The sequence below is a fragment of the Zingiber officinale genome, chromosome 6B (genome assembly GCF_018446385.1).
Source record: "Zingiber officinale cultivar Zhangliang chromosome 6B, Zo_v1.1, whole genome shotgun sequence".
Taxonomy (NCBI): Eukaryota; Viridiplantae; Streptophyta; class Magnoliopsida; order Zingiberales; family Zingiberaceae; genus Zingiber; species Zingiber officinale.
Genome location: NC_055996.1, coordinates 101458184 through 101471540, shown reverse-complemented (window position 1 = coordinate 101471540; position 13357 = coordinate 101458184). Strand labels below are relative to the sequence as shown.

The window sequence follows — 13357 nt, the reverse complement described above, 5'->3', positions numbered from 1 at the left end:
TCAAAGATTTTAAAAAGTCATAACTCTACTTTAGTATTATATCACACACGCGACACGTGTGCATCCAAATAATTCTGATTTTCAAAGATTTTAAAAAGTCATAACTCTACTTTAGTATTATATCACACACGCGACACGTGTGCACGATCACTAGTATATATATATATATATATATATAGTCTAGAATAATAATAATAATAATAATAATAATAATAATAATAATAATAATAATGACTTCAAGCAGTTGGGTAGGAAGCTTCCATGGCGATGCCACACAGCCCTTCCTTGGCGTCCACGTCCCTTTCCATCCTTATGTAGCCCTCCTCCCCCCAGTCTTCTCCCCAAGAGTTCTTCACCACCCAGTACTTCGTCCCGTCGCTCGCCTCGTCGTACCCCACCGCGGTGACGCCGTGGTCCAGATAAGTGCCGCACTCCCCGGTGAAGATGCCGCCGTTGTAGAACCGGAAGTCAAACCCGCCGGCCTCTATCGCCACCGACACTGGCTGGTGGGCCACGGCCTTGCGGAGCGATGCCTCGTCGTCGGCGGGCACGTCCTCGTACCCGCCGATGGCGGCGGCGGAGGGGGAAGATTTCTCCTCGCTGCAGTCGCCGTCGACGCCCTGGTAAGGGTACTGGGCCTCGGTGGCGAGGCCGCCGTTGCCGATGATGAACTCGAACGCGTAGTCCATGAGGCCGCCGCTGCAGCCTTGGTCCCCGCCTTCGACGTCGCAGTCCACCAGCTCCTGCTCGGAGAGGGAGATCAACTCGCCGGCGGTGAGCTTGGTGATGCCCTCCACGGCCGCCACTGCGGAGAACGCCCAGCAAGATCCTGTTTTGCTCGTGCAAACGCATGCAAATTCAGTTCGAGCAACAATAATAATAATAATAATAATAATAATAATAATAATAATTCACGAAATTGTTCCTCCAAATTATGCATACCGCACGACCCTTGATCTTTGACGGGAGTGACTGCGCCTTCGGCCCTCCAGTCGACGCTCGCCGGCGTTGCCGACACGTTCTCGTACCTGAATCCTCCCTTCCTGACCGGCCTCGCCGCGATCACATTCCTGAAGCCGGTGTGGGACGCTTTGAACTCCTCGTTGGTCATGTCGGCGAACTGGTTGACGCCCAGCGTGTACTTGTGCTTCCCGGCGGCGGCGTTGAACGAGTCGATGAGCTCGACGTTGGACTTGAAGATGTTGAAGCGGCGCCGCTTCTCTGCTTCATCGCGGTAGACACGGCCGTGCTCCGCCATCCACCGATCATGCCTCTCCGCCATGGACATGGTCACCGGATCACTTAGCTTGCTCCCCCAAGCGGTGCTCGATATCACGGCGAACAAGGCCGCCAGGACGAGGCATTGCTTCATGGTGACGGGGGCAGCCGGAATTCTACCCATTCGCAACGCTTTTAATTAGCAGGTGATTAATCAGTTAATCGATCAACTAATTGGAGCTTAGTGAGAGAGATTAAGCGATGGCCTTCGACTATTTATAGCTCTGCTCTGTAATCTGTTCTTGCTGCTGCGTGCCGTGTGGCACGTTGCGTCGCGTAGCGAGATTAATTTAATTGGAAGGCTCCGAAATCGTGAGCGAGATTATCAGATGATTACACGTCTCTTCTTGGCGAAGGTCGGACGCAGAGTTTTTTTTTTAATCTAGATATTCATCTCTTAATTCGAAAATATTTTAAAAAGTCGGTAATTAGTTAACAATTAATTCAGAGGAATTCGTGGAGCATCCGGTGCAAAAGACTTTAAATGGCTATAAATCTCTGCACTAATCTTAAAGCGCTCAAGTTCGGTGCACAAATCTCACGATAACAACACTTCATATGCTAACCACTAGATCATCCCGAGAAGACTATATTTTTCGCATTAGTATCGGCATTCTGTGGCCAATAGACACAACCTGCAACGTTAAGTGCATCATCAGGCTTCAGCTTCCCTCTGTTACGTTGGTGTTCCGCGACCGCAGCTTGCTGCTGCATTGCTGTTCTTCTTCTCCGATGCCTCATCTTCTCGGTGCTCTTCAATTCGTAATGGCACAACATAGTTTTCTACAGAACGGATGAGATTTCTAACACTGAAGAAGTATTATGTATTCTTCAGAATGATAAACAGCAACTGCTAATTAAACTCTAGAATTCAAGTAATTAAGCCACAGTTACAAAACTGACGGTTAATTTCAAAAAAAAAAAAATCACTACACCATAGAATTAATATATTTTTTCCTACTATAATTAAATTGCAACTGCTAATTAAACTGGAATTCAAGTAAACTACAAAACTGAATGGTTGATTACACTGCACAATTGGTACACCATAAAGTTAAGCAAACCTTGAGGCAACTATGCTCTATTGAGTTCCATATATATTCTTCTTTTTTGTTTTCTACTCTAATTCAAGAAAGAAATGTAAGCAGGGAGCAACCTCAACTTTGAGCAATTCAAATTAGAGAACAAACAACAAACTTTAACTCTCTCTCTCGCTTCGGAAGCACACCCTTAGCCTGAGTTAGAATCTCAGTCTATCTAAATAGGATTGTAGTTGTCCAGTTGCGGCCAATATAAGACCTGCAATTAAAGAAGATAAAATTATTTTAATTCAATAAGTGATCCAGTCACTCTGATACGTCTGAGAAGTTGTTCAAAGCATGATTGTCGCGGCAACAAACATAGATTTAAAAAAAAAAATCAACTCTAGATTTAGACATTTAGTGTTACCTAAAAATAAAGCAGAAGGTTTTGCTGGTCTTGATTTAAACTCTGGATGAAATTGCACTCCTATGTAGTAGGGATGGTCACGAAGCTCCAAGACCTGTCGAAAGATCACAAAAGAATAAGATGTCGAACTACAAGTTGCAGAAAATAAGTTAGAAAACTGAATAGTGTGCAGGATACCTCCATTCGAGTCCCACTTTCATCGTTGCCAACAAACTCGAGCCCTGTACTTGACAACTTCCCGAGGTAGTTTGGGTTCACCTATTTCATAGCGTAAGAGATTAGCACTGACATATAAGTACTTAAACTGATAAGTTGTTGATAGTTGTATTATTCAAAAAATGCAAATGGCATGCACTGCCACGGTTCAGAAAATTTAACCAGTAAAAACAAACCCGAGCCTTTTAGCCATGATTTGACTGTTTCAGCTAAACAAGCAACAATGACAACAATATAATTAAAGATAGTCGTTAAAAGAGAGGAGATAAGGGAATGCTTCCATGATCGGAGAAGAAAACATCTGCACACCAATCATCAAGCAAAATGAAAACATGCATGGGTCTTGTTTATGTATAAATCATAAAGATAGAAAGAACAGAAAGTGCTACTACATAAAGTATATCATAAAGCATAAGTTCGACTCTGACCTCGTATCTGTGTCGATGTCGTTCATCCACATAAGCAGCACCTTTGTAGCTAACAATTGACAAGCAAACAAGCATTTTCAATGTTAAAAATGCTCTAATTCTTGGTTAGTTGATGGCTTCAATCCATAGATTCAAATTGATAGTATAGCACACATCATGGAATGCAAAATCAAAATCTATCAAAATAAACACATGAAATAAGTTTCTTAATGTTAAAATTCTCTGTCATACAGTTTAGAAGTGATACAATCAGGTTCTTTGATGAAAGTTCTCCGGGTCCCCAGTCTCATTGTACTTCCCATGTGTGTTCTTGAACCCTGCATACGAAGCCAAATTGACAATCTTAGACTAATCAAAGTTCCAAAATTTATGTGGCGAAGAAACCATAGTCAAACATACCTCAGGCATGAAGATTACAACAGGGTCTGGTGTTTGAGGGTCAAACTCTTCACTGTTTGCTCTTTGTAAACCCAAAATCTAAAACCATAGTCAAGAATACCTGAGTTATGCTGAAGAACATCATTGTAATTAAAACAACATACAAAATTACATAAGGAAGAATACCGATCTAGAGATCTCAATCACAGAAATCTGCATTCCCAAGCAAATGCCAAGGTATGGAATTTTGTGTTCCCTGGCATATTTTGCTGCTAATACCATTCCTTGCACTCCACGATCACCAAAACCACCGGGAACGAGAATGCATGAAGAACCCTATAGTTTCATATCAACACAATCATTTAAGTATTCAGTAATTTCAAGTTAGTAAAAATATAACATAAATTAAGATGCTCCAAAACTGTTTGTGAAGAAATACACTAATGGAAAACTAAGCCATTACCTTCAACATTCGCCATGCCAGCTCATGAGCTTCCGGTGTCTGAAGTGAAGGAAATTCTTCATAAAACTAAACTCATTTCAATAGAAACAAAAACAACACTGGTTTTAAAAAATTCATACTACTGCTGCACTCTCATCTTCAAGGTCTGACGCTGCAATCCATTCAATAGATGGCCTCAATGAGCATGCAACACAGGCATGTAAAAGAGCCTGCCACCAGGAATCAACAAAGAAACAGATTCACAGTATTGTTTCGACAGGAGGGGAAAAAGAATTGGAAAATAATCATGGGTGCATTTACAAAGGCTTATTTTCCCTAAGGATAAAGAAATGCCACTGTTTGTTTGTTTGCCTAAATGATAAAATTGTGCAGAATTAGAAGAAAATATACAACTGTTTGTTAAGAGCATCAATCACACCTTTGTCACAGACAAATATGAATCAGTTAGGCCAGTATACTTCCCAACCATAGCAATCTTAACCTTAAAGAGAAATCAGCATATTAATATGTGCATAAAAGTGAAGCAAGAAGGGAATTATAATGCGGATCAAAAACACTCACTGAGTTAGTGAGGTTATCATATGTTTCTGCCATCTGTGTCCAACTCATTAAATCAGGAGGAGTTGCCTTACTGAAAACGAAGCCTCCCAAATCAGTTTAAGAGGTTGATAGGAGAAGAAAAATCAACTATAAATAAATATGCAAGAAAATTCAACCACTACAATTAAAACTAAAATGTAAACTTACCTGAAAAGATTCAATTGTTTTACAATAGCTTCATGTGCACCTTGACTCTATGGGAAACATACTATCTATCAGTCTTACAAAACAAATTGGAAATGCATGTTCAGCCAAGAAAATTTTCATTGATTGCAAGAGCACACATTATTGAGTTGAAGCAAAAAAAAAAGTGTGATAACTGACCCGGAGTAGAAGTGGAACATGCCAAATGTTTGGAACATCATGGATATTCAAGATGTTAGAAACCTGTAGGATGACAGGAGAACATCAAAATCAAAAGCAAGAAACAAAAGTAACTGAAACCATTAAGGAGTTCAATAAACATTCTGAGGATCCGATTGCCAGTCTATCAGACCATTGCAAACTGCTATGTTAAATGGAATACTAACCATACTGCCTGAGATATCAATGGGAACCAACAAAAAATACAACTATATACGAATGATTATTTAAAACGATAAATAGTCTAGAATATTTCAAGCAAAGAAAACTTACCGAGACATGACAAAATTGTGAAAGTTTGACTTTAGTATTTTCTTGTATAGGCTGTATCAACAAAGAAATAGTTCATGTAAGGTTAAAACTACATAAACAAGAAAATATGTAACGACATCTATCATCAACTATGGATATAAAGATCATGTTTATCAATTTTCATGTTTATGAAAAATGAAATGTTGCTAAATAAAAAAAAAGAAGAATGCTCATACTGCAACATCTATCATGAACTGGATATAAAGATCATGGAGATATGAAATATGAGTACACAGAATCCTACTGACAGAAAAATAAATTTCCATTCATATCATTTTGTTAGCAAAAAAGATAAGTATCTATATCATTTGTCCTAGTACACAACTATTGCTAAAAAGGTAGAATTTTGGTAACAATCTATCTAGGAATATGGCACTATAAATTAAGTGGAAAATTGTTATTTGGGGCTATCAGAGATGGAAATAGTATTCTATTTAACAAGCATTGACAATGATGGAAATGACTATAGATGCTTATGCTGCAAGATATAGCAAGAACTAGATATAAAGATCATGGAGATATGATTGAATGAAGCGTGAGTACACAGAATCCTGTAGAAAGAAAAATATAGTTTGCCCTTCATATTTTATTTGTACCAAAAAAATAAGCATCTATATCATTTGGCCTTAGCACATAATAACTATCATTAAAAGGGTAGGCATTCAGTAACAATCCAAACTAGTCATATGGCACTAAAAATTAACTCGAAAATTGTTATTTGAGGCTGTACGGAAATACTATTCTATTTAACATGTATTGACAGTGATAAAAATTGCAGCTCCAAAAACTCGGGTCTTCTATAATTACTTTGCCTTTTTCAGTGCTATTTGTCATAGAAAGAAGGCAGACAAGGCCTCAATTGGATGCTACACACCAAGACACGAGAAAACCACAAGAAAACACAAAGGACTTATTAAGTGGGGATACTTATCTTCAGTTGATATATAATCCATGAACCCAATAAAATATCTATGCACTTTTGTAATAAAGAGAGAACAACATAATAGAGATATTCAAGTTCTCAATTAGCCAAATGAAAGATACCTGAGAAGAACGACAAACTAATAGGTCAGGAGTCAAACCCAAAGCCCTTAGTTCTCGTACACTGTGTTGTGTTGGCTTTGTCTTCTGTAAAGTAAATAATTCAGTCTTATGAGTGTTATTGTCAGTATATAAGAGCAAATAACAAGCAATTATGTTAGAGAATTTTGAATCATGCATCCACAAAATTATTGTTGAACTAGTTTGGGGGAACTGTAATGTGAGAACCTTGAGCAAAAGTCAAAGTGAAAAAGGCAAGTAGGATATTTACTTGCTCACCGACTACACCAAGTACTGGAACAAGGCTCACATGAATGAGGCAGAAATTTTCTTTACCTGAAAGGAACAACTTTATTACGTACATGATAACAACACAACATAAAAGAAACTGAACTCAGAGACAAAAAAAAAAAAATCATAATGAATTTGACGGGGCCGTGAAAAAAAAAAAAGAAAGTATGCACAACATCCAAATGCCTTTGGAATTACCTACAGAAAAAGATAACTGGCGTAAAGCTTCAATAAATGGCATTGACTCAATATCACCTGAAACAAATATTTAGTTTCATTGGTTCAAGTATATTTTATTGTAAATGTTCAACAATGTTGAAAGTAGTCTTCACTGTTGCAAAAAATAACTTCACATATCCTACCAACAGTTCCACCCAATTCAATCACACAAACATCAGCTGCCCCTTCTTTGCCATCAACAGGTACAGATGCTACTAATTCAATCCAATTCTTTACGGCGTCAGTGATGTGAGGCACAACCTAAATTTGTGGTTAGAAATTCATACTTGTATTAATTAAGAAGTTGGAGATGAAAAAAATTCAAACAGAACCAAAACAAGGCACCAAGATATTTTACCTGCACAGTCTTTCCGAGATAGTCACCCTTCCTTTCTTTCTCAAGGACAGACTGAAAAAACATAGTGCATGATAATTTACCAAGACCTTTAGCAGAAAGCCACAGAAGACAAACTCCAAAAGGGGAGAAGGACTTGCCTGATAAATCTTTCCGGTGGTAATATTATTATCTCTAGTAAGAGTAACATCCAAAAAGCGTTCATAGTTTCCAAGGTCCAAATCCACCTGCATGTAAAACACATTAGTAAATTAAATATTCGGCAAAAACAGTATAAAGAAGACACAATACAAAGAATTATTCAAGAAACAATAATTATTTTGAAAGTGTCAAAGAGAAAAGGTAAAAAAAAAATCAAAGAATTTTTACATCAGAGAAAACAGTGGTTAATAAATCTTATAATTTATACACAGAAGAATATCACGTTGTTGATAGAATAGGAGCATCTGCACCTATTCTTCTTTCTGCTGGAAAGATTACAGGGTTTTCTTGCATATATTTGTACAACAAGAAACCATAAGCCTCAACTAAAATAATCAATATGTATAATTCTTAAACAGGTATCAGTACTGAGTTATTTTCCTTTTAAATTTGTAAGTTGACTAAATGATGATTGTTATGTATCCTCTTCAACCACTCTACCAGAGGATAGCCAAAAAAATCAAACCTTAATTGCCAGGTAGTTACTAGACAGCACAGCTTATTTGATAATGAATATGACATGATTTCAGAACATATATGGAAAATGCTTCATACCATACTTGAATTAAGTGGAGGAAATGTACCTCGCCGCCATCATCAAGAACAAAAACCTCTCCGTGTTCAAAAGGAGACATTGTCCCTGCATCTGTATTCAAGTACGGATCTGCATGCAGTAGAAGCATGTACATAAACAGAGGTGCAGTTTAAGGAACAGAATGAGCATAATTGAAAGTAGGAAATTTGTCGATTGTAATGCCATCTGTCAAGATCATGATCCAACAAGAGTTTGAAAATTATGGAGAACAAAAGCAAGTTCACTATCCTTGTTTTGAATGATCTTCATCATTCAGACCAAGAATTATCAAAATTCTTAAAAGCTATGTACACCATGAGAAAGCAGACAATAAGAACAAGCATAAACTAGGCGCATGGAGTATGCCATTCAGCTCATTTAGACCAAAGGAGTGGATTGTACCTCACTCCTTTATGGCATGGAGAATGCCATCCGTTTACCCTTGGCAACCTCTAAGAGACAACAACTGCAGAAGATAGCTAGATTCCTTTCATTGAACTGGGTGCTATGGAGCGATAGGAACAACATGCTTTTCCAGAATCATACAAAACTCCTCTCCAATTTTTCATCTAGTTTTCTCACTATGCTTGTATCTGGCATGAATAACTTCCCAAGGGCATCGATATATAACTAGATATTGCTATTATTCACTTATGTAACATGCTTCTCAGTTCTCACATAACCTATTTACACTTAATGAATTTTCATAAAAAGCAGGCATTTCACCTTCCTTCCATACAATGTATCCCACAAGCCACAGTTTGATAGTCAAAGTTCACAGACGACTGAACGAAACTGTTATGAATAATAATATACATTAGGATGCTAATAAAGAAAAATCAAAACAAGCAGTTGGAAAAGGAAGAAATTCTTATTATTCTTGAGGAAATAAAGAAGAAAGGTAACCTAACGCTGAGATAACCTCATAATGTTTGGTAGATAGAGGTCTCTCAATTCTAAAATGGCTTAATATTCAAACGGAGTTTGGAATAGCAAATCTACTGTAATAACTGGGAATTGGCGAACAGAGATTCATGCCCGATCATCAAATACCTGGTTGTTGGAAATCTGACATGAAGACAACAGGGTTAAACATATCTGAGAATCTGTGAAATGTCTCCTTGTCAAACAATCTCTTGCTAGCTGCTCAATGATGTTTGGAAAAATCTTATAATAATTGAGTGGACCAAGTACTCTAATAAGTATATATGCAGATAAAAAGGTATCTTTTTTCTGCTTTTTAGCATGCAAATTCACACGTTATCAAGATGTTTAAACCAATCTCATAAGCGATTTGTAATATACACCTATAAGTATCCCTCATTCAATGTGATTGGGTATGCCATCTCCTACCCAATTTCCATCTCATTAAATTTTCTAAGATTTGTGGTGGGGGACTCCCCAAGCACATTCTTGACCGAGAAATTGGAACCCTTCTAATGCCCGAGCCACTACTTTGATAACCCCGAATTCAGCTCAAAAGAAGCTGATTTTTTACGCAAACAAAGGAACACCCGCAAGAGAAGATTCGGTTCCACTAACGAGAGGGAACAGAACGAACCTATTTTGATGGAAGTAACACGAAGCCCGCAGGATTTGAGGACGACCCCGACGCTGCTTGCGGTGACGCCCTTCCCCAGCCCGCTCACCACGCCGCCCGTCACCAGCACGTACTTCATCGGCCTCTCGGCGCCTCCTCCTTCGCCCTCCATTTCCAGAAAGTTCACCAGGATGGCACTGCCCCGTCCCTCCGGCGCGAGAGCGCCTCCAAAAATCCGGCCGCTGGACGTACGACGCGGTGTGTGAAGACGGCGGCTCGAGTTCCGTTTTCAAGACGACGTCCAGCGCCGGGATTAAAGAGCATATATCTTCTTTGTCAGTCGATCAGATCGATCTGGGCCGTTCGTTACTTTGCATTTATAATAAAATAAATAATAATAATAATACTTAAAAGGCATCTTTTAAATTTTTTTTTATGAATATACGCTATTTGGGCGATTGGAAAGGAAATATAAAGGATTGATTTTGCATAAATTAAACCATACTCAAATCATTCAGTTGTTTATTAAGTGGTTTTATTTATTATCAAGGGAAAAAAATAATATTTAATTTTTTAAAATAGAAATAGGGCAATTGGCGGAAATTTTATTTATTTATTTATTTACTTATTAAATGAAAATAAGAGAATCATTACTTAAAAAGACAAAAAAAAAAAAAAAAGAATAAAAAAGAGAGAACTTTTTAGATATTTGAATTGGAATCTCGTGGAAAGGCCCGTGAAAAGCCCGCCTAACAACCCTAAATCCTAATCCCGTCCAAATCGCTGCGATGGCTTGCTTCCCTTGACGGTTCCGTCATTTCTCTCCTTCCACCAGAGGCCGGTCACAGGTTAGCGATCGCCGTTGGCCGCCGCAGATCGTCATCTTCCATTCCGTGCGGCGACCCAGGTGCGTTTGTCGTCTTCAGATCTGGTGAAGAATTACAGCGCCGCGCCGGAATGCTTTTACCTCTTATTTGCACTTTCTTTTTTTTTGCCCTTGGATCTCATTTTACTCAGTCGGCATTGTTGCTCGCTTCTTGTTCGCCAGTGTAAGAATTGCTTTTTTTTTTCCTTTTCTAAACTAGGGTCGTGCTATCCCATTCTGTTGGAGTTCGACCTGATTAGTGATGTTTGCATCGTAGCATTCTTGTATATTAGTGTTTTCCTCTATTTTCTTTCTCTCTCTGTAAAACAAGCACAACATTGTTACTAGTTTTCTTTCATTTGTTTAAGATATGGGAGTTATACATCTTCTCGAATGAGTTCTAAATGATCCTATTGTATACTTCAGTTCATTGTATGCTTTGTGCACACATCTATTGTTAAGTGAAATCCCCCAAAGTATTTCTGAAGTGTAATGAGAACATCTTTCAGGACAATCGGAGATTGGGGTGTAATTTGCGGCAACGATTCCAAAAGCAATGCCAGTTTAACTAGTAGGAGCTTTATTCCTCGATTGTGTAGTTTATTGACTTGTTGGAGAGCAGATCTATAATTTGATTCTCAATTGTTTGTTTTTGGTGTACTTTTCTGTGTACTGAAGATTTTGACTTGCTCTGATGACATCAGAGTTTGCCTCGACCAAATGTGTCTTGTTCCTTACATTCGAGAATGTAAAATGCAAGACAATACAAAGGAATTTGTCAAATCTAAGCAATTCTTTTTTCCTTTGTGAATACTCTAGCATTCAGATATAAAAATTTAACTTACGTTTTGTACAGTCTTAAATTAAAATCATGTCACCAGTTTATTCAGTTAAATTGGACTTATTTGTGCACCTTTCTCCAACATTCGTTTGTTCTTTTCCCACAATTCCAGCTCTCTATTTCTTATTCTCAGTTCATTGCAGTTACTTTCTAGGCAGGGGTTCAGTGTTTTGTTATGGATCCAATTGTATCAGAGGTTCTAACTCGCACATTCTCCGTTAAACTATGGCCTCCCAGTGCAAGCACCAGAGCGACGCTTCTGGACAATATGACAAAGAATCTTTCCTCAGAAACAATCTGCTCCAGGAGGTATGGTTTGTTGAGCAAGGAAGAGGCCTATGAGAATGCCAAGCGCATTGAAGATGAATGTTTTATCGCTGCCAGTGAACATTTTCAGAATGAACCTGACGGCGATGGAAGCTCTGCAGTTCAGTTCTATGCAAAGCAAAGTAGCAAGCTAATGTTGGAAGTTCTTAAAAGAGGTCCTAAAGCCAAAGAAAATGGAGAAGTCACAGAAGTTGGTGGGCTTGCTAAAACTGTTGAAACTTTGTTTGATATTTCTGGCGGAAAGAGGACATTTATCGAGGCTGAGGAGGCTAGAGAGCTTCTTAGGCCGCTAACTGTGCAAGGAAACTCATACAGCAAAATTTGTTTTAGCAATAGAAGCTTCAGTGTTGAGGCAGCTCACGTTGCAGCTCCGATTCTGGTATCTCTTAAAAAGCAGCTGACCGAAGTAAATCTGTCAGATTTTGTTGCAGGAAGGCCACAGGATGATGCTCTTGAAGTTATGAAAATATTCTCCTCTGCTTTGGAAGGTACTGTTCTCCGATATCTTAACCTGTCTGACAATGCCCTAGGTGAGAAGGGCGTCCGAGCATTTGGTGCACTTTTAAAATCACAGAAAGACTTAGAGGAGCTTTACTTGATGAATGATGGAATCTCCGAGGAAGCTGCAAAAGCTGTATGTGAGTTGATTCCTTCAACCGACAAGCTTACAACACTCCATTTCCACAACAATATGACAGGAGATGAGGGCGCCGTTGCTATTTCTGAGCTTCTGAAACGTTCTCCTTTACTGGAGGATTTCAGATGCTCATCGACAAGGGTAGGCTCTAATGGTGGAAATGAGTTGGCCAAGGCTTTGGAGACCTGCACTCATTTAAGGAAGATTGATCTCCGTGATAATATTTTTGGTGTTGACGCTGGGCTAGCCCTAAGCAAAGCCATGGAAAAGCTTGTTCATGTTACCGAAATCTACCTTAGCTATCTCAATTTGGAGGACAAGGGAGCTATTGCCATTGCTAATGCATTGAAGAACTTCGCGCCTTCTCTACAAGTCTTGGACATTGGCGGGAATGATATCACTCTAAATGCTGCCCCAGCATTAGCAGATTGCATCACTGCCAAGAAATCGCTCAGGAAACTCTTCTTGTTTGAGAACGAACTGAAGGATCAGGGCGCAGTTGTCATCGGCAAAGCATTGGGAGATGATCATCTTCAACTTGAGGAACTGGATTTGAGTAGTAACATGATAAGGAGGGTAGGGGCAAGATGCTTAGCACAGGTAGTTTCAAATAAACCTGACTTTAAACTGCTGAACATAAATGGGAATTTTATACCGGATGAAGGCATCGATGAGGTAAAGGAAATACTGAAGAAGGGCAAAAACTCTGAGGATGTACTTGGTTCATTGGACGAGAATGATCCAGAAGGCGAGGACGAAGAGGAAGAGGATGGTGATGCCGAAGAGGAGCAAGGCCAATTAGAGTCTAAACTACATCATCTCAAAGTAGAGGATTAGATGGATTATTAGTGTGCACGAGATGGGAAAATTAATCTTACCATTAATTTAAGCAATATTGCTATTGCATTGGGCTTGTTTCCAACTTTTGTCGAACAATGTAGTTTGGCTTGATCGGTAGCATCGTCTCTTTAGATGGTTA

At 38.9% G+C, this 13357-nt stretch overlaps 3 protein-coding genes across 4 annotated transcripts; 1 reads left to right on the top strand and 2 right to left on the bottom strand.

The window, feature by feature from the left end:
• Nucleotides 1-236: 236 nt before the first annotated feature.
• Nucleotides 237-1436, bottom strand: LOC121988530 (senescence-specific cysteine protease SAG39-like). Its single transcript, XM_042541996.1, has 2 exons — nt 943-1436; nt 237-829 (listed from the first exon to the last, which is right to left on the bottom strand). Exons 1-2 carry the CDS (start codon nt 1400-1402, stop codon nt 237-239), a joined length of 1053 nt encoding a protein of 350 aa, XP_042397930.1. The 5' UTR covers nt 1403-1436.
• Nucleotides 1437-2241: 805 nt separating this feature from the next.
• On the bottom strand, nt 2242-10030 carry LOC121988529 (CTP synthase-like). Its single transcript, XM_042541995.1, has 22 exons — nt 9730-10030; nt 8179-8258; nt 7534-7620; nt 7397-7447; nt 7182-7299; nt 7018-7074; nt 6800-6864; nt 6532-6615; nt 5449-5499; nt 5137-5199; nt 4960-5006; nt 4774-4843; nt 4631-4693; nt 4332-4421; nt 4213-4251; nt 3936-4085; nt 3771-3848; nt 3603-3688; nt 3372-3420; nt 2905-2985; nt 2728-2821; nt 2242-2577 (listed from the first exon to the last, which is right to left on the bottom strand). The coding sequence occupies exons 1-22, from the start codon at nt 9878-9880 to the stop codon at nt 2519-2521; spliced, it is 1713 nt and encodes a 570-aa protein (XP_042397929.1). The 5' UTR covers nt 9881-10030; the 3' UTR covers nt 2242-2518.
• Nucleotides 10031-10450: 420 nt separating this feature from the next.
• On the top strand, nt 10451-13357 carry LOC121988528 (RAN GTPase-activating protein 2-like). 2 transcript variants are annotated; one of them, XM_042541994.1, is made up of 2 exons: nt 10451-10615; nt 11652-13357. In XM_042541994.1, exon 2 carries the CDS (start codon nt 11683-11685, stop codon nt 13213-13215), a length of 1533 nt encoding a protein of 510 aa, XP_042397928.1. In that variant the 5' UTR covers nt 10451-10615; nt 11652-11682; the 3' UTR covers nt 13216-13357. The 2 variants fall into 2 exon arrangements, with proteins under 2 accessions (XP_042397928.1, XP_042397926.1); XM_042541992.1 differs by having other exon boundaries at nt 10452-10615; nt 11558-13357.